This window comes from Schistocerca piceifrons, chromosome 2 (genome assembly GCF_021461385.2).
Source record: "Schistocerca piceifrons isolate TAMUIC-IGC-003096 chromosome 2, iqSchPice1.1, whole genome shotgun sequence".
In the NCBI taxonomy this organism is placed as follows: Eukaryota; Metazoa; Arthropoda; class Insecta; order Orthoptera; family Acrididae; genus Schistocerca; species Schistocerca piceifrons.
Window position 1 is genome coordinate 173,478,803 of NC_060139.1, and position 26,764 is coordinate 173,505,566.

Here is a 26,764-nt window from a genome sequence, read left to right on the forward strand (position 1 = left end):
ACGACTTTACAAGAGATAAGACGCTTCTATTTGCGTTTCGCGCATTATTACCGTCTACTGCACATGTGTACTAGGTACATCCCACGTGGATGGCGTAATAGGTCTACGTGATCCAGCCTGTAGTTACAGACATGCACGCTTGAGGTGCTGGTGCATAGGTGTATGGTTTAGGCGCATTGTGTAATAGGGGCTTAAAAGATGTCATTAATTGCCGTTTCAAAGTGTAAGTGGAAAAAGTGAGGCTGTGGTCATAGAAAGTGTAAACTATTGGAAGAATGTTACATTGCGACAACTGCCACAGGGTTATGAGCCCCGAGACATTTTCAACACTGGTGAAATTGATGTCTTTCATAACTCATTTCCTGGAAAATGTTTCATTAAGTGAGTAAAATACCACAGAATTTAAAAAAGTAAACAAAAGATGGCAGCACTTTTACACATAAATAGTGATGAAAGTGACACAATGCCTCGGCTTATAATTGAAAAATTTAAATTTCACTGGTACTGTTTGGATGACAACATAAATTCTTGTGTGCTTTTTCAGGTATTTAGATGACAAGATGGGTGCAGTAGGGAGGCAAGTGGTGCTTTTTACTGTCCAGTGTCCAGTACATCCCAGAGACAATTAATTTATGAGAAATGTAAAGATGCAGTCCTTCCTCCAAATGGTCCAACTCTTCAGCAGCCTCTGAAGGTGGGCTTAACACATTCTATTAAGCTGGGTTCACACATGCTACAAAAGTGTCCCATAGTTGTTGCAGTTGCAATGCAGCTGCATGTGTGAACTCTCAGTTTTTAGTGGTGCTAGTTGAGAGATACAAGTTTTGTCATGCCACAAAATGTCAACTTGGTTGTATTTTGTTGTTACTTTCTTTCCATCACTGCTCCCTGGTTGCAGTAAATTGAAACATGAGCAATTGTCACAGCTGTTGCAGAGCAGTTTTTGTTGCACCAAAAAAGTGAGTCATATAAACTTCATGATTTGTGAGACCAATCATTGTATAAATGGTGGATTATGTGAAGGAAATAGCTCCCGAACATAAAGTGTCAGCTGTTAAACTAAAAATTAGTTATTTGAAATGCCTATATCAAGGAATACAACAAGATTCTAAAATCTTAGAAGAGTGGCGTGTCTGCAGATGACATTTACATGCCAGTTGGTGGTTAGTTTGCCACTGCAGATAGCCTCTTCATCTCTGAATGTTATTTCTTTCATAAATGTGTTTGTGGTACCTGATTCATCCCTTTGGAAAATATATTTTCAAATAGAACATTTAGGTTTCATCTTCCTGGCATTTAATTCTTGTCACAGTTCTAATGAATAACCTGCACTATGACATTTATATCAGCCCATATGATTTCACTTGGTGCCATATTAAAAGCTGTACAACTACATCGAATTTGTGCCATCCTGTGTGAATGGTAGCTCATGATCCCACTACAGAAAGCCACAAGCTGTGGCACCACATTGGGTAGCAGTGGTGCAAAAGTCAATTTCATTGCTTGAGAGGTAGGAAATGACGAGCCTGAGCATTTCACATGCTCTTCATATGTTTGTCACTGCCTGGAATTCCGTAACACAACATACTTTGCTAAACTACTGCGGTACATCAGTTACTAGTGAAAAGGCATTCTACCAAAAGATAAATGGAGTAGAATCTCTGATATTTCTGAAAATGTGACATTCCAAGACTTACTTTGTTGTGACAATGATGTCCCGACTTCCACTTTTTTTCGATCTCATTGTGACTTCATGCCAATTTTAGTGAATATTCGCCTTTCGCTATCACTGACTCCGTCACATTTCATCTTGTCTCCACCTTTTGCATCCATTTAATCCTTCTCGTAATTTTCCCCCAAATATTTGGGTGTATTTTTGCGAATTTTTCGGTCATAATTCTACATTATTTACATGATTTTTTGCATTTTTTTTCTACCACCATGGATCCCTGCTCCTTCCATCTGTGTCAATACAGAAAAGTTTCCTTACCCCTAGCCAGAACCCAGTCCCACAAACCAACACCCTCCTTCCTAGGCGCCATGACCAACTACATCCTCATCCACAGTTACTTCTCCTTTGCAGGCATTACGTAAAAACAAATCCGGGGTATGGCTATTGGCACCCACATGGCACCATACTATGCCAACCTATTCATGGTCCATATCTAAGAGGAATTCTTCCTAAACACTCAAAATTCTAAACCTCTCACCTGGTTCAGATTCACTGAGGACATCTTCGCGAGTTGGGTCTAGTGTGAGGACACCTTATCCACATTCCTCCAGAACCTCAACAGCTTCTCATCCATTTGCTTCACCTGGTCCTACTCAAACCAACAAGCCATCTTCCTAGATGCTGACCTCCACCCCAAATATGGCTACATCAGTACCTCTGTCCATATCAAAATTACTAACCACCAGCAATACTTCCACTTCGACAGCTGCTACCCGTTCCATACCAAGAAGGCCCTTCCACACAGCCTAGCCACCCATGGTCGTCGGATCTGCAGTGGCAAGTGGTCTCTTGAAATATACTGAGGTCTCAATGAAGCCTTCACCGGCCATAATTATCCTCCCAACCTTGTACAGAAACAAATCTCCTGTGCCTTATCTTTCCAGTCCCCCACCAACATCCCAAAGTCTGTAAGTCCAGCCACAGAGCAGCATTCACCTCATAACTCAGTCCCACCCTGGACTGGAGCAACTGAATTCCATTCTCTGCCAAGGTTTTGACTACCTCTTGTAGTGCCCTGAAATCATAAATGTCCTACCCACTCTCTCACAGTGGTATTCAGCCATCCACTGAACCTACACAATATATTTGTCCATCTCTTCACAAACCCTGCTCCCAACTCCGTACCTCATGGCTCATATCCCTGTAATAGGTCTACGTGCGAGACCTGACCCATACATCCTCCTGTCTGCAGGAATGGCCACGACAAACTGTGGCCATGAAACAAGTGGACCACCCTGTTGCTGAGCACGCTGCCCAACATGACATCCTTCATTTCAATGACTCTTTCACAGCCTGTGCAGTATTGATCTTTCCCACCAACACCAGCTTTTCTGAATTGCACAGGTGGGAACTTTCCCTGCAATGCATCCCACATTCCCAAAACCCTCCTGCCTTACTATCCCTTACCTTCCTCTCCTTGCCCCGGCCCCATCCTTACCCCCACCCAGTCACCACTCGCATCAAGCACTGGTGCTGCTGCTCGCAGTGTGGCTTCTCTTGCCAGAGACTGCAGGTGTGTGTGTGTGTGTGTGTGTGTGTGTGTGTGTGTGTGTGTGTGTGTGTGTGTGCGCGTGGGGGGGGGGGGGCTCATCTATTTTTGATGAGAGCCTTACTGGCCGAAAGTGACAGTCTTTTTGTTGTGCCTATCTGTGACGCAGCCTCTCCTCCACATGGTGAGTAGCAACTTTTCTTTCCAAAATTGTGATTTGTTTGATAAATATATGTAGTAATGTTTACAGTGGGAATATAAGGCTTATAGTGGAAACGACTTGCGAGTCACAAAATTGTAATTGAAAATAAACATTGAATTTGCAACATTATGCCTGGTTGGATAAGTATGTTTTACCATGTTGCTTGTGACACACATCTACTTTTATCATCTCTTTCCCTTCAGGTTAGTTAGTTGTTTGGTATTACACCTACAGATCATCCAGTTTATTTACTTAACAGTCTGTTCTTTCTTGCATTCCCATCTCAATCTGTTCTCACATCTAAGACAGGTTTTATCACAAAATTATTTTCTAGCAGTCTACAATTTACACAGACACAAAAATAAATTAACCACTAAAACATAGCCAACACAACGTATGCTTCATTACTGAATGTCACTTTGTCATTACAATGGAGAAAAATTGTTTCTAACCTTCTGGATACATTCTTTCAATGATTCTCTATATAAGAGTTAATTATATTACTAGGCATAAGGGTATTGTTCACTATGCTTGCTGTATCTCCAATAATATGCTTTTTGTGTAGTTTATCTGTTTTCTCTTGTTCATATAATGTGTAAACATTCGCTCCTTTACAGACAACTCATTGGTTCTATTCTCTCTCAATATTATAACTCTACCAAATGCCCAGTGCTCAAACTCCATTTATCAGAGAAATTTGAAGATAGTTCAATGCTTGATTGTCATTTGGGAAGTCAATACATTTTTCCTACTCAGAGATAACTACTTTTGTCAAGCTTCAATATTTTGCTTTCTAACTATAATTTCTGTTGCAACTGTTATTAATGAGTCATGACTACTGTTGTTGGACAAACAGGAAAGAATCAAAATAATTTCCCTGGTGAAACTACAGTATTTTGGTGATAACACGCTTCTTTTTGAGAGAAATGTATCATATATAAATAAAATTGTTCCTACTAAAAGCATCAATGTCAACCATCCATTGGTAAGCCTCCAATTACAGAAAAAAACATAATGCTATTATAATTCTTTGTAATTAATAAAATCCCTAATATTCATAACAATTTCAACAAATACAAAGAATTAAGTAATAAATCTGTGTAAATTCTTAAGAGTACAACATATGGAAGTTCCAGATCCCTTTAACTTGCATGTTGTATTTAACATCTACATCTGTCTTACCAACAAACAGTTTAATCTGTCAGAAATTTTCATTACATAAACGCCAATGTATGCAGAAACTCATATGGAGCACAAGATATCTCATGATTCATCACAAGTATGGTAATTAGAATGCCAATTTCAAAAATATTCACCTTAAAAGGAACAAAGGGCATATGAAAAAGTTTAACAATGAAAGGTTACAACAACCAAAATCATGATTCTCTGTGTGAAGAACTTTCAAGTTAGCAAATGTACGTAATTAAGGAGAGTTCCTATTGTGAAATTTCATAGTTCATCGTTTGCATGAAATACAGTATCCAGCGTTGGTAAGATGTGCAAGTATCAACAAAGGAATCCGACACTTAGGTGTTCAGCCTCTGTAGCCATGACACATCAAGTGTCACTTCGTAACTTCCAACATCCTTCTGTCTCAAAAGTATTGGTTATTACCTAACTCCAGATGGATGCAAATATTACATTTGAAAATGTGATATTACTATATGTAGTGTATCAAATGCAATTGTTACACCTTCAAAAAAAGGAATAACTAAAATGGAGATTAAAGATGTTCCCTGTTAGCAACATCTATACTACAGAGAATTCTTGACTAGGAATGATTAGTTATTTTTACAGGAAAAAAAAATCATGTAAATGGCCAGCACATAGCTATATACATAGCATTTGAGACAAATGTATTTGTTCTGATGCAGATGTAGACTCTTTACAGCAATACACCACCTCCCTCATTCAGCCTTCACTGGAACTAATTATCCCAACAGCCTAGTTCAAAAGCAGATTTCCCGAGCCAGCACATCCAATCTCCATACTGTTGATCCCTCTAAAAAACAACTTCAAAGCATACCACTTGTCACCCAGTATCATCCTGGTCTTGAATCATCTACCTCTACAAGGCCATGACTTCCTAAAACCATGACCTGAAATGAGATCCATTCTGTCTGAGGTTTTGACACCTAGAATAGCTTTTCATCGCCCTCCCAATCTTCGCAATGTCCTTGTCAGACCCTATGCTCCTTCTGCATCCATTTCCCTACCCCGTGACTCCTACCCCTGTGACCATCACTGGTGCAAAACTTACCCTATGCACCCTCCTATCACCACCTACTGAAGCCCTGTAACTGGCAAAACATAGACTATCTAATGGAGAGCCATCTGTGAAACGACACGTCATATACCAGCTGTTATGTAAACACTGTCAGCCTTTTACATCAGCATGACTACCACCCAGTTATCTGTCAGGACGAATGGGCATAGGCAGAGGGTGTATACATGCAACACACAATATCTTGTTGCAGAGCATGCTGTACAATATGACAGTCATGACCTCGGTGTCTGTTTCACCACATGTGCCATCTAGATTCTCAGAACTCAACATGTGGGAACTAGCACTACAACATGTCCTTGGTTCTTCCCACCTACCTAGCCTTAATTTATGTTAATGCCTTCCATCTCAGCATTTATTCACAGTAATTACTCCTTTCTTCACTCCATTTCAGTTTTCTATGTCTTTCATTTTCTGACTAGTCTATTTTTCGCTGTCCCCCTCCCACCACTGTTATATACAATGCACTTAGCTTTTCACTCTTATTCACTCTTGCACGATTTTTTAGTAGTAATATCTGTCTAGCATATTACCCTGTCTTTCATCTTTAAGCTCTCAGGTTTTCAAATCTCATCCGGTGCAGTCCCCAACAAACCATCTTTCCTTCTCATCATGTCCGGTACGTCTCGGGGTTCTGGGTGATTTATGAACTGTTTCCCTTTCCCTAAACCTCTCTAGAGCATTTCCTTCATCCCTCTTCCTTCACCTTCAACTCTTCTACCACAAGGAGCCACTGGCTCCGAAAGCTTGTGAAAGTTAAAGCCTTTTGTGCGTGTGTACCCTGCCACCGCTTGGTGAGTAGATTTTTTTATCTGTCCATTTACATTATACACAACACACACACACACACACACACACACACACACACACACACACAGAATTTTCATTTTGTGTCTGTGTGGGAGGAAGTGGCGGTTGGGGGCGGGGGTAGGTATGTTTGACCCTTTCCCCATCATAACATTTACGATGAATATAATCTTTGAAACAAGTACCTAGCCAACAAAGTGTGCTCACAATATTTATACAATGCATTATAAAGCATTTTGGCCTCTGTTTTTCTTAATCTTAATACAATGATGCAATTTGACTGCCACAGACAGTAATTTGACAAAATATAACTGAAGACAATTACCCTCCAGTGTGACCTATTGCAGTCAACAGCCATGGATTTCAAGCAAAGCTACTTCATACGTGCATTATTCTTACCTGGCATCTTCTTTGGGGGTGTACGAGGAACAATTCTAATAGGCTTAAAGTGCACCAGCTCCTGTTTAATGCTGTCTTCACTATCAATGCTGTCACTACTTCGGCTGCGGCTTCGCTCTGCAACCCAGCAAAGGAAAAAAAATCAAATATTTCACATAAAGAATGTTATTATCACACAGTTGTAATCAGAACAAAAATGGTTTTGGCAGAAAATTCTTTTCACTATGAATTCATTATAGGTAGTGTAAATATACTGATCAAGCTACTACACAAATTTTGTTAGTTTATTCTACATGTCAGGTAATATACTCAAATAATGTTGAGTATTTCCTTACTACTGTAAATGTGACATCCTTTCAAAAGATCTTTCATGCACCCACTCTGCCTTAGAGTACCACTAGTCTCTGACCAATGTGTGCCTTTTCCTTTGCTTTAGTGAGTTGGAAGAGCTGAATTTTATAGCTTGAACACATTTCATGCTCACATGTCTCTCTGGACTGTAAGCAAGTTTCATTTAATAAATAGATATTGAGGACATATACAGGAAAACCAGGGAGTAGCTATGCTGTTTGCTTGCTTAAGGCCATCAGTGTCCACCGAAATATTATCACTGTGCTGGCACCATATGGTAAAATGGGAAAGCTGCAATCAACACAAAGGTTGGCTTGAATGCTACGGTGCTTTACCTGACACAAAGAGAAAAACAGTTTGTTTGTTCATCAAATTATGAGCTAAGTACAAGCAAGTGACTTATTCAGCTTTGTCTGTGTTTTTGAAGTTTGATATTTAATATGTTGTTTGTCCATGTATTTATGAGGTCTAAACTGACAGATATGAATTATGTAGCGTAGATTTACACCATCTTTAGCAACATGCTTAGTCCGCTGTGAATGCTGTGTTTGGATGCTAGCCGAGTTCGCATCCTCTGCTCACTGCTCCATGCAGTGCTGGCTTCGGTCATATAGTTTGATGTTGTTGCCAATAGGTATCACTGCGGGAGATAGATGTGGGGATCCAAGTGATGCCCACCATGTCCCTCATATCCCCAATGTGTCCAGTGCTGTTGTCAGCCTGGTTAGTGCCCATACTGGGGCTCACCCCTCAGTCATGTATGGCTGGGAGACATGTCAAAGTATGGCAGGCAGCAGAAGACCTACAGGTTCAAAAGGCCTCCCCAGTTTGCCTTATAAGTACATTTCAGGTGCTATCTGTTGCTGATAATGATCCTGAGCCAGCTGCAGCTCTTGCCCTGTTTCAAAGAAAGCATTTTAGCCTGCACGGTCAGGGCATTCACAGAGCGAGTAATTATTGGTGGTGGGAGCTCTAATATTGGCACGTAATGGAGCCCTTACGGATAGACAGCCAAGGAGGAGAAGAAATGCACTGTGCACGCTGTGTGAATACCAGGATGAGTCATCCAAGATGTGGAATGGCTCCTTCCAGATGCCACAAAGAACACATGATGCAGCCAAATGCAGGTAGTGTCTCATGTCTGTGCCAACAACATGTATCACTTCAGATCAGAAGTAATCCTCTCCGGTTTGCAGTGGCCACCTGAAGTGGTAACAACAGGCAGTCTTGCTTGCAAGATGAAGGCAGAGCTAACCATCAACAGCACTGATTACAGACCTTTAGCACACAACTGAGTAGACAGTCTGAACCAGAAACCCAGAGGGTTTGGAGTGCTGACGCATTATCTGCGTATCCAGTAATTCTCGCAACTGATGCGTTGTGCATGGGGATCATATCAACCTGTACTGCATCAAAAACAGCCTAAAGATGATGCAATGAAGTTTATTTATTTATTTAAATGTCAATTGAGGACCAAATTGAGGAGCAAATCTCCAAGGTCATGGAACGTGTCAGTACATGAACTTACAACATAAAAAGTAATAACAGATAAAAATAAATGTTCATGAACCTGATAGAAAATCAGTCCATAAGTTTAAGCAAACGCTGTCAGCAATACAATGAGAATCATCTTAATTTTTCAAGGAACTCCTCGACAGAATAGAAGGAGTGACCCCTGAGGAAACTCTTCAGTTTCGATTTGAAAGCGCGTGGATTACAGCTAAGATTTTTGAATTCAAGTGGCAGCTTATTGAAAATGGATGCAGCAGTATACTGCACACCTTTTTGCACAAGAGTTAAGGAAGTCCGATCCAAATGGAGGTTTGATTTCTGCCGAGTATTAACCGAGTGAAAGCTGCTTATTCTTGGAAATTAACTAATATTGGTAACAAGAAATGACAATAAGGAATACACATATTGAGAGGACAATGTCAAAATACCCAGACTTGTGAAAAGAGGTCGACAAGAGGTTCGTGAACTCACACCACTTATTGCCCTAACCACCCGTTTCTGAGCCAAAAATATCCTTCTAGAATGGGAAGAGTTACCCCAAAACATAATACCATACGACATAAGTGAATGAAAATAAGCAAAGAGACTAATTTACGTGTCGAAATATCACTCACTTTCGATACGGTTCGAATAGTGAAAATGGCAGTATTAAGTCTTTGAACAAGATCCTGAACGTGGGCTTTCCACGACAGCTTACTATCTATCTGAACACCTAGGAATTTGAACTGTTCAGTTTCACTATTCATATGCCCATTCTGTGAGATTAAAACATCAGGTTCTGTTGAATTGTGTGCTAGGAACTGTAAAAACTGAGTCTTACTGTGATTTAACATTAGTTTATTTTCTACAAGCCATGAACTGAGGTCATGTATTTCTCTACTTGAAACCGAGTCAATGTTGCACACAACATCCCTTACTACCAAGCTAGTGTCATCAGCAAACAGAAATATTTTAGAGTTACCCATAATACTAGAGGGCATATCATTTATATAAATAAGGAACAGGAGCGGGCCCAACACTAATCCCTGGGGCACCCCCCACTTGACAGTACCCCACTCAGATCCCACATCACAGCCGTTATCAACATTGTGAATAATGACATTTTGCTGCCTGTTGCTAAAGTAAGAGGTAAACCAATTGTGAGCTACTCCCCTTATTCCGTAATGGTCCAACTTCTGGAGCAATATCGTGTGATCAACACAGTCAAATGCCTTTGTTAAATCAAAAAATACGCCAAGCGTTCGAAACTTTTTGTTTAGCCCATCCAGTACCTCACAGAGAAAAGAGAATATAGCATTTTCAGTTGTCAAACGGCTTCTAAAGCCGAACTGTACATTTGATAGCAAATCATGTGATATAAAATGATCAATTAACCTTACATACACAGCCTTTTCGATAACTTTTCCAAACACTGATGGCATAGAAATAGGTCTAAAATTATCTACATTATCCCTTTCTCCCTTTTTATAAAGCGGCTTTACTACTGAGTACTTTAATCGCTCAGGAAACTGACCACTCCTAAAGGAAAACTTACAAATATGGCTAAATACAGGGCTAACATGTGCAGCATAGTACTTTAATATTCTACTTGACACTCCATCATAACCATGAGAGTCCTTAGTCTTCAGTGATTTGATTATTGTCTCAATCTCCCTCTTGTCTGTATCACAGAGGAGTATTTCAGACGTCAATCTCGGAAAGGCATTTGCTAAGAAATTTATATGATTTCCTGTAGATACTAAATTTTTATTTAATTCACCAGCAAAGCTCAGAAAATGGTTGTTAAATACTGTACATATAACTGATTCATCAGTAACAAACATTATTACTGCAAACTGACTTTATATCGTCAACCTTGTGCTGCTGACCAGACACTTCCTTCACAACTGACCATGTGCCTTTAATTTTATCCTGTGAACTAGCTATTCTATTTGCATACCACATACTTTTTGCCTTGCTAATAACATTTTTAAGCACCTTACAATACTGTTTGTAATGGGCTACTGTAGCTTGATTGTGACTACTTCTAACATTTTGATATAATTCCCGCTTTGTTCTACATGATATCCTTATCCCACTAGTCAGCCAACCGGGCTGTCCATTACTGCTAGTACCCCTTTTAGAATGTTCTAATGGAAAGCAACTCTCAAAGAGTATGAGAAATGTGTTATGGAAAGTATTGTATTTATCATCTACACTCCTGGAAATGGAAAAAAGAACACATTGACACCGGTGTGTCAGACCCACCATACTTGCTCCGGACACTGCGAGAGGGCTGTACAAGCAATGACCAAACGCACGGCACAGCGGACACACCAGGAACCGCGGTGTTGGCCGTCGAATGGCGCTAGCTGCACAGCATTTGTGCACCGCCGTCGTCAGTGTCAGCCAGTTTGCCGTGGCGTACGGAGCTCCATCGCAGTCTTTAACATTGGTAGCATGCCGCGACAGCGTGGACGTGAACCGTATGTGCAGTTGACGGACTTTGAGCGAGGGCGTATAGTGGGCATGCGGGAGGCTGGGTGGACGTACCGCCGAATTGCTCAACACGTGGGGCGTGAGGTCTCCACAGTACATCGATGTTGTCGCCAGTGGTCGGCGGAAGGTGCACGTGCCCGTCGACCTGGGACCGGACCGCAGCGACGCACGGATGCACGCCAAGACCGTAGGATCCTACGCAGTGCCGTAGGGGACCGCACCGCCACTTCCCAGCAAATTAGGGACACTGTTGCTCCTGGGGTATCGGCGAGGACCATTTGCAACCATTTCCATGAAGCTGGGCTATGGTCCCGCACACCGTTAGGCCGTCTTCCGCTCACGCCCCAACATCGTGCAGCCCGCCTCCAGTGGTGTCGCGACAGGCGTGAATGGAGGGACGAATGGAGACGTGTCGTCTTCAGCGATGAGAGTCGCTTCTGCCTTGGTGCCAATGATGGTCGTATGCGTGTTTGGTGCCGTGCAGGTGAGCGCCACAATCAGGACTGCATACGACCGAGGCACACAGGGCCAACACCCGGCATCATGGTGTGGGGAGCGATCTCCTACACTGGCCGTACACCACTGGTGATCGTCGAGGGGACACTGAATAGTGCACGGTACATCCAAACCGTCATCGAACCCATCGTTCTACCATTCCTAGACCGGCAAGGGAACTTGCTGTTCCAACAGGACAATGCACGTCCGCATGTATCCCGTGCCACCCAACGTGCTCTAGAAGGTGTAAGTCAACTACCCTGGCCAGCAAGATCTCCGGATCTGTCCCCCATTGAGCATGTTTGGGACTGGATGAAGCGTCGTCTCACGCGGTCTGCACATCCAGCACGAACGCTGGTCCAACTGAGGCGCCAGGTGGAAATGGCATGGCAAGTCGTTCCACAGGACTACATCCAGCATCTCTACGATCGTCTCCATGGGAGAATAGCAGCCTGCATTGCTGCGAAAGGTGGATATACACTGTACTAGTGCCGACATTGTGCATGCTCTGTTGCCTGTGTCTATGTGCCTGTGGTTCTGTCAGTGTGATCATGTGACGTATCTGACCCCAGGAATGTGTCAATAAAGTTTCCCCTTCCTGGGACAATGAATTCACGGTGTTCTTATTTCAATTTCCAGGAGTGTATATTATCGGCACTATAAACATCTTGCCACTCTTGTTCCTTGACAAGTTTTGAAAGACTCTCTCTTGCTGTCGGATTAACTTTCCTACGTAGTTTGTAATTAAATACGACATTGGTTAGAGTACAAAAACCTTTTAGTGTTAAAATTTGTGCATCATGGTCTGAAAGGCCATTCACCCTTTTACTAACAGAATGCCCATCTAGTAATGAAGAATGAATAAAAATATTGTCTATGACTGTGCTACTGTTCCCCTGCACCCCAGTTGGAAAAAACACAGTTTGCATCAGATCATATGAATTTAGGAGATCTACCAACATCCTTTTTCTTGCACAATCATGTACAAAATTAATATTGAAGTCACCACATAGAACTACTTTCTGGTACTTCCTACAAAGTGAATCAAGAACCCTCTCTAGCTTAAGCAAAAATGCTCTGAAGTCGGAGTTAGGGGACCTATAAACAACAGCAATTAGGAGTTTAGTTTCACTAAATTCAACTAATGCTGCACAACTTTCAAATATCTGTTCAGTGCAGTGTCACGATACGTCTATGGTCTCAAATGAAATACTGTTTTTTTACGTACAGAGCCACTCTCCCATCCCGCAAGGAACTCCTTGAGAAACACCCAGCTAATGTGTAGCCTGGTAAAGGAAGCCTCTGAATTATCAAATTATTTAAGTGGTGCTCAGATATACCAATAATTTCAGAGTTAGCATCTATTAGCAGTTCACTAACTTTATCTCTAATACCTCTTAGATTTTGATGAAATATGCTAATTCCTTCTCTACTTTGAAACATTACATCCTCTGGAGGTGAGCCCTTAGTTAGAGGCACTTCCTTTAAGCAGGTATACATATCAGCTGACTTCAGTCTAAAAAAGGTGCAGCTCTAACACCAACTACTACAGGAATTTTTCCATGAGTGATACCACCACCACCACCACCACCACCACCACCACCACCACCACCACCACCACCCACTACACGGTCACCTATAAGCTTAGCCAGCCTCCCCTTCCCATACCTATTGAGGTGCAGGCCATGCCTAGTGAAACCCCATCTACTGATAGACCCAACTGGCACCACTGAGATGTGATCCATGCCCTCCGCCATCAGTGCCCTCCCCAGCCCCACATTAACGCACCTAACAGCCGCATTAAGGTGAGGCCGATCATGACGCTGAAACAGTTGCACGAAATGCACATTAGTACCACCAGTTTGAGTAGCTATCTTAACCAAGTCACCACTGACATTGTATTCCCCGTCCCTATCGAGACTGTTCCCTGCTCCACCCACTATCATTACCTGATTCTTACATAACTCCCCTATGCTTACCGAGCGAGGTGGCGCAGTGGTTAGACACTGGACTCGCATTCGGGAGGACGACGGTTCAATCCCGCGTCCGGCCATCCTGATTTAGGTTTTCCGTGATTTCCCTAAATCGCTCCAGGCAAATGCCGGGATGGTTCCTTTCAAAGGGCACGGCCGACTTCCTTCCCCGTCTTTCCCTAATCCGATGAGACCAATGACCTCACTGTCTGGTCTCCTTCCCCAAACCAACCAACCAACCCCTATGCTTTCAGTCACCTGAGCCAACCCTGCACTAGGCTTCACAATGCTGGTGACCTGGTACTCACTCCCCAACACTTCCTGCAACTGCTGGCCCACACCTCTACCGTGGGAACTACCTAGCAGCAGAACCTTCTTTCTGCTAGACTTTGCAACTAACCTAGGCCTCCTAATTGCTGAGGACTGCTGCAAATTACCTACATCTACGGCTACACGAGGCTCCTCTACACTCAACTCTGACAGTTGGTCATATCTATTGCAGGTATGCAAAGTAAAACTGTCTGAGTATCTCCTCTTCCTAGCTACCTTCTTGCCAACTGCCAGTTCCCATTCCCCACCACCCTTCACCCTCCTCAACCTATTTAGTTCCTCCTTTGCGCATTGTAACTGCACCTGAAGGACACACATCTTACGCTCCTGCTCCTCTATTAACTTGTTTCTACTACAGATTCTACATTCCCAGGAGAGGATCTCCCTAAAATGACCACTGGCTTCCCCACTGCATTCCCCCCACTGAAAGTACTTTGAACAAATCCCACACCGTAATCCACTACTCACAAACCTACGACAGAGCCCACACTTTTCACTCATGGTAAATTTTACAGTTACTGAAACTGTTAGCGACAGAATAAAATAAAATCATAAGGACAGCTGTAGGTGTCTTTATTTTTTGTCATGAATGAGACTTTGGGTGATAATCATGAAAACAAAGACATTTTTGTTGCTGAAGAATGTTCACATGAGATTGCATTAACCAACTGTGTCCTCTGGATGCCAAAACATTTTGACTCCCAGTTACATGGGGAGAAGTAACCACTGCGATAAAATAAGAAAAATCAGAGCTCAGATGGAATAATTTAGGTGCTCATTTTCCCATATATGCAGTTAGTGTGTGGAAGAGTAACAGAAATACCGGTAGTTTGAAATGATTCTATGAAATATCTGACACTTCAGTCTGAGTTGCAGAGTAATCATGTGAATGTAGATGTAATCCATGGTGATGGGCCATTGCCTTCCACCAACCTTAGGCCTGACTGACCCAACCAATTACAGTGGGATATGCAGCTAAACATGGTTCTGAATCATGGAGCAGCTCTGCACTTTTTACTTTCCCAGAGGTGGGTTAAGTGCTAAGTTTAAGATAAAAATCAAGACTTTTGTATCCATTGTCTACCACTTTGCCACCAAGTTACAACAGGATGGTATAAAAGCTTAAATTAAAAATGTAATCTGTATTAGTTTCCACCCTACAGCACAGGAGATAAAACAAAAAACCTGTGCCTCTCAACAATTTAAGATGGCAATCAGCTGCTTTTTTACAGTTAAAAGTAACATAGGATATGACATGGAATTCACATATGTGGTTACTACGTACCAGTAGAAATCACAGTAAGACTTTCTACTTACAGAGTGTATAGGCAGACAAGAAAAAAAAATCCTGGATTTTTTTCCATATTTCCCAATCAAAAATTTACTTTTTCCTGGGTGAAAATACACTTTTTCCTGGGTGAAAATACACTTTTTCTGTGTTAAGTTACAGTATACGTTCCCTCGGAGCTGTAAAACTTATCAATCCTTTGAATGGAAAAGGTTTTATACACTGCCATGGAACTTCCTAGCACTTTAGGAAACTAAACAGTGGAAAAAAAAAAAATCATCTCTGATGTGCAGCAACATGTACACCATGTATTTTCTTATTACGAAAGTATAAGTACAAATACCACCAAAACATCGCACTAGTTTCCAAAGCACTGAATTCCTGATTGCAATATGCTTTTGTCAGCTTATCGTAGCTGATGTCATGTGATCTTGCCAGCTAATGACAGCAGATATTCAGAGCATACGACATGTGGTGTAGTCAGCCAATAGCAACATCACTATTAAGTAGTGCAAACACACAAATAAGAAAAGTTAATGGTTTAAATTATTAATATAGTATAGCTACAAGCAAAGATAAGCTTTCACATATACTACAGCTCCTTTTTTGCATGTGTTACCCTTTCAAATGTATCATACACAAATGTGCCAGTGAATTTTTAAATACTGTTATAAATGGCTGGTCTTCTGGGTCTGAGAGTGGCTGGTCCTCAAAGTTTTAAGTTTTGAATGTGAGTCAAATCTCAGATTTAAGAAATTCATTGCACATCCTCATTCTTAACATAATTCATATTGCTTAAAAGGAAACTTACTTTGAAAGTAATGCTTCTCAAACCACCATTTGCAATATTTTCCCATGACCTATTAGAAATAGGTTTATTTGAACAGGTGTCAGAGAGAGCCAGAAAACGGCCCTTACTGTGCTTGTTCAGCTACTATGATGTAGGTGTTTGCTCTGTTCATATGCCTTTCATCATATTTCTGTTTGGAATTTCACAAGTAGTCACATCACATGACCCTGTGCAGCACTACAGCATGTTATTCAGAGATGACATATGGAGTTATTGTGCTTAGGGCAATTTTTTTATCAAATCCTACCCACACAAGGAATGCAAAATAAGAAAGCAGACCTTGGCATGACTATTCTTTACAACTCAAAGTATCCAAATATTTTGCAATGTGATGACAATGTAGATTTTTTTATTTGTACTCTGCAAAACTGTTATATAGCATTATTCTACTCCAAGAGTAAATATATGGCCTTATGAGGAGTTACAATGATGAAACACAGTGTGCTGCCACCCTCTAATTTACCGAAGAATGGCATTCTGTAAATTTAAGATGTAATCCACACAAATTACGAAATAATTTCAAGCCTAGAGAGGGTATCAGATACGTGTTGAAACATGTCTTGTGATCAAAAACATTTTAATGTCAATATACACGCATCAAAAAAAGTTTTGCATCATCCTGGTTTCCAGAGCTCCTGAAGACAGATGTTGACTGCGGATATTGTATCACAGACACAGTCCCTTTGACTGTTCAGAGATGTCACTAATCCCACCCAAAGATGTAAACAACCATGCATGAGCAGCCCTATTAAATGGAGGGGATCCGACAGCCGATCAGCTCCATTCATTCCACCAGGAAGGAGGTACACAGCTCGTGTTGTCTGTAGCTCAACCAAGCCCAAACGGTCAATACCGCGGTTCGATCGCGTCTACATTGTTACTTTGTGCCAGGAAGGGCTCTCAACAAGGGATGGAGGAGATACAGAGAGACGGGAAGTATCAATGACATGCCTCGCTCAGGCCGCCCAAGGTCTACTATTGCCAGAGGACGTCATGTTACGACTCAAACTGTGCGCCATAGACTGCATGATGCGCAACTTCACTCAAGATGTACGTGGCGAGATCCATCTTTGCAACCACAACACCATGCAGCGCAGTACAGCTGGGCCCAAAAACAATCCAAATGGACTTCTCAGGATTGGCATCATGATCTCTTCACCGATGAGTGTCCCATATGTCTTCAACCAGACAATCATCAGAGATGTGTTAGGAGGCAACCTGATCAGGCTGAACGCCTTAGACACGCTGGCAGCAAGGTGGAGGTTCCCTGCTGTTTTGGGGTGGCATTACGTGGGGCCGACATACGCCTCTGGTGGTCATGGAAGGCGCCATAATGGCTGTACGATATGTGAATGCCATCCTCTGACCGAGGATGGCAGCATATTGGCGAGGTATTCGTCTCATGGATGACAAATCGCGCCCCCATCGTGCACATCTTGTGAATAACTTCCTTCCGGACAATGGCATCGCTCGACTAGAGTGACCAGCATGTTCTCCAGACATGAACCCTATGGAACATGCCTGGGATAGATTGAAAAGGGCTATTTATGGATGATGTGACCCACCAATGACTCTGAGAGATCTATGCTGAATTGCCATTGAAGGAGTGGGACAATCTGGACCAGCAATGCCTTGATGAACTTTTGGACAGTATGCTACGACCAATACAGGTCTCCATCAATGCAGGACGACATGCTACTGGGTATTAGAGCACTGGTGTGTACAGCTTTGTGGACCACCACCTCTGGAGGTCTCACTGTATGGTAGTACAACATGCAATGTGTGATTTCCATGAGCAATAGAAAGGGCGGAAATGATGTTTATGTTGATCTCTACTCCAGTTTCCTGTACAGGTTCTGGAACTCTCAGAACCAAGATGACGCAAAACTTTTTTTGATGCGTGCATTTGAAAGAAAACATTTTATTCAATACTGCTGATCAGATTTGCCTGTTTAGACATCTTCATATGTTGGTACATATCTACTATTAAGAGATATTACATTATGTCATAAACAAACAGGACACTAGTAATACTCCAAGAGCACAGAATTTCATACACCACACTAAAAAGCACAATTCAGCTTAAAGTGCACATTCATATGTCCAGATTCACACTGAAGTAGGCCAGTTTTTCAATGTGGTTTTCAGGCTGCCAATTTTCTTGGAGTACCAGTACTGTATTATCTCATGTTTGGTTCTTTATTATGGCACAATGCCATACATGCCAGAAGGTGAAAAAGTGCACCTGAAATTCAGCCAACAGTTGAAACTAGCTAACAGTGTGGAACGAAACATTTCATTTCAAATAAATTGGGTCCCTCTGCAGAAAAGATCAATAAAAGCCAATTTCTTTAGCAAACCAATGAAAATAACGTTGTTATTTTACAAGACGATTAATGCTTGATTGCCACTAACATGGATAGAAAATAAAATCAGAAAACTGAAATTAATAACATGTTTTAGTCTTCTATAATAACGTGAACCTATTTTACTTCACTTCATAGCTCTCAGTCATAGAAATCTGTTTAGTTTTCATTTGACATGAGAACTGTAAATGAAGAGAAAACAGCAATATCACAAAATGTAAACATGAGTCATGTGGAAACTGCTGCCACCATCCCCCCCCCCCTCCCCCTAAAAGGCTAACTGCTATGTGCATGTGTGAATCTGGGAGCTTGGGAGTGATGGAAAAATTTTTCTGACTGGCATCTGACTGCTTGCTGCTACAGCTTATAAAGCTAACAGTAACATGTCAAGTAGCCAGGAGGAGAGAAGGTGCTGATCATATGATTTCAGCTCTGTGCACATGCATTAGGCCACTGGCAACTGATCAAAAGCAACTAATGTAAACAGTTGTGACATCATGCTCATGAAAAGCAGTTTTTTTCTTATGAAGTCATAGTTTTCATTCCAAAGCCTTTGACACAATTTGCTGTCGGCAGGCGTTTGTGTGAGCACTGTGTTTTGTTGTTGTAAACGGTGCATTTTCATTGCAATTTAAGTTTTATATTCGTGTTTTCCTCTCATTTATGTTTCACTGTTGCTGTATTTTTCTGCAGTAACAAAAGTGTTGTTAAGAGTACCAGTTCTTATCAGTCACAATTACAAAAATTTAATTAAAAACTAAAACAAAGAAAAATTCCCAGAACTGTAAAAATTTCTGGATTTTTCCCAAATTACCCACTTGACCCAGGATGTACACACCCTGACTTAGCATGCACTTGCATTGTCTAGGAATACTAAAGCTGCAAGAGATGGACTTTCAGGCGCCAAAGTGCGCCATCTGTTGAAGTGAACAATTCTTCATGTTTATAAGGAAAGGAGATGGCAGCTTTGGAGTTAGAGATTACTGCATGTCTGAAGTCTACCAAAATAACTTCCTCTGCATGTGTAACTGATTCTTACACTTGCTTTTTAATCAGCAGTATAAGTATAATTAACAAAACACAGTCATGCAAAAGCTACTCCACATGCACTGAAACCACAATTAAATACAAAAATAGGAAAAAGGCTCTTACTTTCTCTTCCAAATGGCTTCATCTTGCATTTACTATCTTTGGTGTTGTCTGGAGTACCTTGTTTCACTTGGTAGACAAATGAATCCATAGGACCTTTAACATAGGCAGTGCCTGAAGTTGAAGGAGAATGCTTGATTTCCTTCTTGGCCGATTTTGGTTTCAGTACTTCAGAGTGTTCCTGAAAAGTAAATATTTCTATTACAGTGACTCTTTCAGATCATACAATTCAGTCTACAAATTATCCCGGAAAAATGTCTGTTTTCTAGAGCGAGACATTAATGTGATGCAACAATAAATAAATGCTGAACAAAAGAAGTTTTATACTCATTAACAGCATTATGCTATTACACCTTTTGAAGTTTTCTCTAAGAGATGACTTGTTTCGTTGACTTCTGAATTGGAAATTTTGTTTTGTGTCCTAAAAGAGAATGGAACAATTGTAGTTCCTCAATCATCAATAAAGTGTATGAAATAGCATTTCAGCATCTAGTGCATTCACACATGACCCATCTTCGAATTCTTGAACCAAGGAGTTTTCAAAGAAGTGGTATATACCATATCACATTGTTATAATTTAATCAATTAATTAATTAACTAACTAATTGGATCTGGAAATACTCTGTTCATAATATCATTACAAGTGAAAACAGCAGCAGCCATACATTTATATGCATTATTACACCTTATTTACTTAAATATCAAGAGATACATTGATAATTTTACTGTGTCTACCCTCTGATATACCGTTATTATATATTCTTTCAATAAATAACACTTTGTTCACATTCATTCAGTGAATCCGATTATTCATTCTATCAGTGTTTCGAATGAATGACCCCATTCCACATTTGTTAGGTACGTAAGTTGTACGCCATCCTGAAATGTACAACACATAATACAACCGTGCCAATGCTTGCCACCTAAAATGTAAACAATATTCATACTGACAGGTACACTGCCATCGTTCTTTTTCCTTCAATAACTTGTGAACAAGCCTATATTTTGTCCTACCCTTATTTGAAGATTGAGTAACCAGAATCTTCAACACACTTTCAGTATAGTTTAATGTCCTAAACTTTAAAACTCTGAATCAAATCCACACAACTAAAAATAAATTATTTTACAGTATGATTTGACATTTGTTAAAGACTCATACTACTACTTCTTCTTTTAAGTGTTCAACCCTGAGGTTTGTTTGCAGCAGAGCCCATTCCTCTCTTCTGTCTGCCTTCCTCGTCATTTCCACGTATTTGTTACATCCAACACCATTCACGATCTGTTGCATGTATGATATCCTTGGTCGCCCACACTGATTCCTTCCCTCAATACCTCCTTCTGCTATTGTTCCAATGATGACGTCGTGTCTTAGTAGGATGTGCCCTACAAGTTTGTCTCTTCTTGTGTGGATGTGCCTCCACAGAGACCTGGTTTCCTGTGCTCTTCTAAGCACCTCTTTATTTGGTACTTTGTCTCTGCAGCTGATCATCATCATCCTTCTATAGCACCACATCTCCAGAGCCTCTAGCCATCTTCTCTCTTCCCTTCCCATTGTCCAAGTTTCACATCCATATAGGGCCACACTCCAAACAAAACCTTTCATGATACATTTCGTTATTTTCTTCACCAGATTAAATGCAATTTTGGCCTGTTGTATTCTGCTCACAATTTCTTTCTGGCTTCTACCATCCCTTGTGATTTTGCTTCCCAAATAGGTAAATTCCTCTGTCACTTCCATCTCCTCTCTTCCAATTCTCATTCTCAGAGGTTCATATTCTGCTTCTGTACTGTACACCAACACTTTAGTCTTTATCTCGTTTATTCTCATTACATACTGATTGCATAGAATCCTTTCCATTGTTCTGAGGACTTCCTCTAGATCTTCTTTTGTCTCCATAACTATAGCAATCATCTGCTTGGACATGTCTATCTTCTGCCCATTAATTTTGATTCCTACCTCAGTGGTTTCTTGAACTTTGTCTATAGCTCCCTGGATGTAAGCATTGAATATAAGAGGAGAGAGAGCACATCCTTGTCTCACCACTTTTCTAATATTTGCTTCTTGTTCCTAGTGATAGTTCCTAATCACTGCCACCTCATTCTTAGAGCAACTGAGTATCACACGGATGTCTTTGTACATCATTCCACTTTTCCTCAGCATTCTGAATGTCTCTTGCCAGATAACATTATCAAATGCCTTTTCCAGGTCTACAAAGGCAATATAATTCGCTTTATTTTTCTGTAACTGCTTTTCAATAAGGAGTCTCAGTGCCAGAATCACTTCTCGTGTCCCTAATACCCTTCTGAAACCAAACTGATCGCTCAGCATATCCTCCACGTTCTTTTAATTCTCTTATTTTTATGAGAATTTTTTATGCATGTGATACTAGGCTTGAAGTTCAGTACTGTTCACATTTTGTAGCTGCTGCCTTCTTTGGTATAGGAACAATGATGCATTTCTGGAAGTCTGTCGATCTCTCTCCTGTGTTATAGATGGACCTGATAAGTTTAAGCAGCATGATTTACATGCTGTCACCAGCACTCTTTATTAGTTCTGCAGGGATGTCATCTATACCCACTGCTTTGTTGTCCCATAGTTCTTTAAGAGCTTTGTCAAATTCTTCTTGCAGAATGTCATCTCTCTTGTCATTTCATCTACGTGCTCTGCTCTTCCCATTACTTCCTCTGAAAGAGTATTCCGGCATATAACTCCTCAATGTATTCTTCCCATCTCTTCACCATGTCTTCACCAAACAGCATTTCCCCTCTTTATTTTCTATTGTGCCTGAGAGTGTTGTTTTACCTTTGTTAAAAAATTTATTTTCTGTTCTATAGGATAAATCAGTTTTTCCATTTTGCATATTTTCTTTCACTTCCCTGCACATTTCCTCAAGAAAATTTTCTTTTCTTTTTCCTAGATTCTCTATTGACTAAATTCCATCATCTTCTGTATTCAGCTTTTCATTGTCCATCAGTTGCGTTTTTGTATAATCTTCTATTTTCTATAAGCTCAATAACATCTGCTGTAATCCATACTATCTGGGCAATAAGTTGTCAAAAAAATTCCGCCACACACAGGAATTTGTTGCGAAGATAACGAAGTGCATGTCATGTAATTAACCAAATGCAAATGCAAACTAATTTCACTTTTGTTGCATTGAATTGTGGTCTGCACTTCATAGTTTGAAAGCACAAACAATCCACATTAATAATGGATCTGCTGAACTAGTTTACTTCATTCACACAGATTAAAGCTATTACCCGGGGTTACTACAGAGGAATGCACCTTACCAAAATCATATGTTTACTTTTCAAGAAAACAAGAAAAACTGAGCCTGCTGTTGCTAAAATATAAAAGGAAAGAGGAATCTGAATGATGAGATTCCACAAAAGGCTATTACTTAAAATCAATCAAAGCAAACAAGGCAGAAAGAGGGAGAAATTTATGACACTGTTGCTGAGCTTCCCAAGTTGTTGTTCAACACACCAATTATTTCTGTCCCATTAGATCTGAGGATTCATATTAAGATTAGCACTACAATTCTCGATGACAAAGTTCCCACAGAGTATATGGTTATTTGGCTGCAATTTTATTTTTTAAAAAAGTTATTAATGTTGAGAAGAATAAGCCATATATAAACCTGAACTGGCAAGAAAAGTAGAAGGCTGAGCAAGACAAACATACTTGAGAGGTATGACAATGGCCTGATACAATATGTTTATTCTTCATCACAGCTACACTTTCATTTGTTCTACCATGATGTAGCCCGATACAAATCTCCTAATATTTATTTAAATCACATTAATTGACTGTTTCATTGGTTCTTGATAAGATATTTACATAAATAATATTTTATAACACCACAGGACACTGGTGTGATATTCTACAACATTTATTATTCTCAAAACCAGTTTTTGGCTTTTATCTCATTATCAGGCAAAAAGATAAATGTGTTTGCCAGAGAAATTTTCTGGATCAAAGATTTTAAACTAGTGCATCTGCAGAGTATCTCATTTGGTTTTCAAAGATGAAAGTTATTAAGGTTTGATTTAGGGCTAAAACTAGAAGAATTATTTCAGTAAAACTCAATGTAAAAAATACGTAGCTTGGATAAAATGTGAAACATTAAATAATGAACTACATGGAAAAATACAACAATTGTTCTGAGAAAAAAAATGAATTGAACAACACATAGTACACTTTGGTGGCATATTGCAAGGGTTTGATAGACCAAGATAATCTTATCCTGGAGTGAAACAACTGCAGTTATTCAAAGTAATTTTTTAACACAACAGCGGAAACCACAGTAACAGAAATAAAGGAAAAAAGGAGAATGTGAGTAGGAGGGGTAATTTACAAAGTGATCTGAATTGGATTGGATTTGACTTACTGGAGTACTCAAGTTAAGGGATGAGGCAGTGTAGAAATAACAGAGGAAATGGTGAACTTTAACATTCTTGAGCTGCACATTACATTTTGCACAATGGAAGGGAAATTCTCTTGCCCCGCCATTACTCATTTCAAGTGCATATCATTTTTATGAGTATCAATAGTCTCTCGGAGTCTTTCCTCTCCAAGGAATTTCAGTGCCCAGTCCCAGTTGTTTCACTATGTGCAAGCTTAGTAATCAAACCAAGTAACATTAAAGATTAATCCACAAAGCATAATCTTCAGTTTCCGGCCTGACAGACCAGAAAGGAATAACCATTAATGGATGTCCACTTCCATAACATGGTGATGTGAACTTGCTAGCCATCTTTCATTGGCGCAACAGAAAAAAAAAAATTATATATAATGTGACTTACCAAATGAAAGTGCTGGCAGGTCGACAGACACACAAACATACACACAAAATTCAAGCTTTCGCAACAAACTGTTGCCTCATCAGGAAAGAGGGAAGGAGAGGGAAAGATGAAAGGATGTGGGTTTTAAGGGAGAGGGTAAGGAGTCATTCCAATCCCGGGAGCGGAAAGACTTACCTCAGGGGGGGAAAAAAAGGAAAAAAGGACAGGTATACACTCGCACACACACACACACACACACACACACACACACACACACACATATCCATCCACACATATACAGACACAAGCAGACGTATTTAAATACGTCTGCTTGTGTCTGTATATGTGTGGATGGATGTGTGTGTGTGTGTGTGTGTGTGTGTGTGTGTGTGTGTGTGTGCGCGCGAGTGTATACCCGTCCTTTTTTCCTCCCCCCCCCCCCCCCCCCCCCCCTAAGGTAAGTGTGTCATTTACATCCGGGAGATCCTGCCCTTTGCTTGGAGCTGTGCAACTGGTTAAATACTAATCGGCAGTTATAAAAATACATTTTATTTACTGATGAGGCACAGTTTACTTAAGACAGTATAAACAATTTACATAATGAGCACTTATGGTCTGAAGCAAACCCACATGCAACAGTGCAACACAATTTCCAGTGACAATTTGCCATAAATGGAAAACTACAGCAAATACACGTCTGGAACATGTTCTATTAGATTCACCAGATAAATAACAACAAAATAAATGGAATTCGTGCTTTGCTTTAACCTTGTACAGTTTTGCGATGACTTCATATTAGCGAAGTTGCTAAATTTCGGGCAAGAGCTTTTATTAGCCATAACTCCGTAACTAAACATTTGCGCACCTATATACCTTCGTGAATCACCCTGTATGACAAATGTAAATTGCTGGAGCAGCTTATCACCTCATTAAACTCCTACCACCTCTACTATTGTCATATGAAGTGCAACACTGTTAGTTAATTCAATCAAATAAACCTTAATGTTGAAAATAAGAGCTGCAAATATGCTCCAAAACCGTCATGGCAGTAAAAAGGGCGGAGGAATACTATACAGTCCTGACAGCCTGGCGTCAAGGCTACCAAACATAATGCACCTCCACTGCCTTCAGAACTATGTGGCCACATCTTGCCAACTGTGATGGATACTAAGTAAGAGTCAGGGTGGTTCTTTTCATGTCAGTCCCACTTGAGTTAGTATCTGGAGCCAGGTGGTGTGGGACCTACTCAACGGAAAAATTCATACAGTGAGGCTACAAAACCACAAACATACTGTTGTTAACTCTCACTTTTTCTCAGCTCTCAGTTGAGTAATGCAACCTTTCTTGGCCCGTTGACTTGTGAGTAGGTCCCATGCGATGAGCTGTACCATCATTAATCTCCCTTCTGGCATACTGCATCATTTACATTTGGGTTCAGCCTTTTATGAAGTGATTCCTCTGTGTGTGTGTGTGTGTGTGTGTGTGTGTGTGTGTGTGTGGTTTTTTTTTTTTTTTGGGGGGGGGGGGGGGGCGGAGGAGAAAAGGAAGGGGGGTGTGGAGCATGTGCTCCTATAGTTACTTAGCCCTTGCAAGACATGGTCACTGTCAGCAAACTAACAGGACATTAAACACTTCTGCAAGTAGTCTCACTAGCCCGCATTTCCTGTTCAGGGGGTAAGTTATTCAATCATTGTAGTTGCCTGTGAATTAATTTCACTTGCTTCACATCATCTCCCAGAAAGGCTACCTTTGTTCACCAGATACCACCATCTAATCCACTACTCACCCCTGCAAGTCGTATACTCCTAGCTCACTCATTTGTTACATAGTTTAATTCTTAATTTCTTTGCGTGTTTTTGGTACTTGCATTGTTTAGTTCATAAATTTCGGGCGTATTATAGTATTTGAGAGTTGTAGCATCGCGTTTTAGTACCTGAATGTAAAATCGCGTAGTCTCCTTCCGCAGCTGAGCAGTGTGTCAGCAGTGCGCAAGTAGCAGCATTACTGCATTTACTAGGCAATCTTGTATTTTAATAACCGTTTAAATTTTGTGTCGATTTGTTTGCGCTCTGTGTAGATTAGTTCAGATGTTCTTTGCACAACAGTTTTTAGCATGGATAGGGACTGCAACTGCTGTGTTCGGATGCAGGCTGAGTTGGCATCCCTTCGCTCCCAGCTTCAGGCAGTGTTGGCTTCGGTCACACAGCTTGAGGCTGTTGCCAATGGGCATCACTGTGGGGTTCCGGATGGGGGTTTGTCGGGGACGGCCAGCTC

The 26,764-nt window shown here is 40.7% G+C and overlaps 1 protein-coding gene across 1 annotated transcript in view; it reads right to left on the minus strand.

The window, feature by feature from the left end:
* LOC124777378 (E3 ubiquitin-protein ligase RNF169-like) overlaps window positions 1-26,764 on the minus strand; it is a 103,831-nt gene that overhangs the window by 39,262 nt on the left and 37,805 nt on the right. Inside the window, exons 5-6 of the mRNA XM_047252766.1 lie at window positions 19,709-19,886; window positions 6,914-7,030 (exon numbers count right to left, since the gene is read on the minus strand). Of these exons, the coding sequence (XP_047108722.1) occupies window positions 6,914-7,030; window positions 19,709-19,886 (295 nt within the window). The remainder of the gene's footprint in view (window positions 1-6,913; window positions 7,031-19,708; window positions 19,887-26,764) is intronic.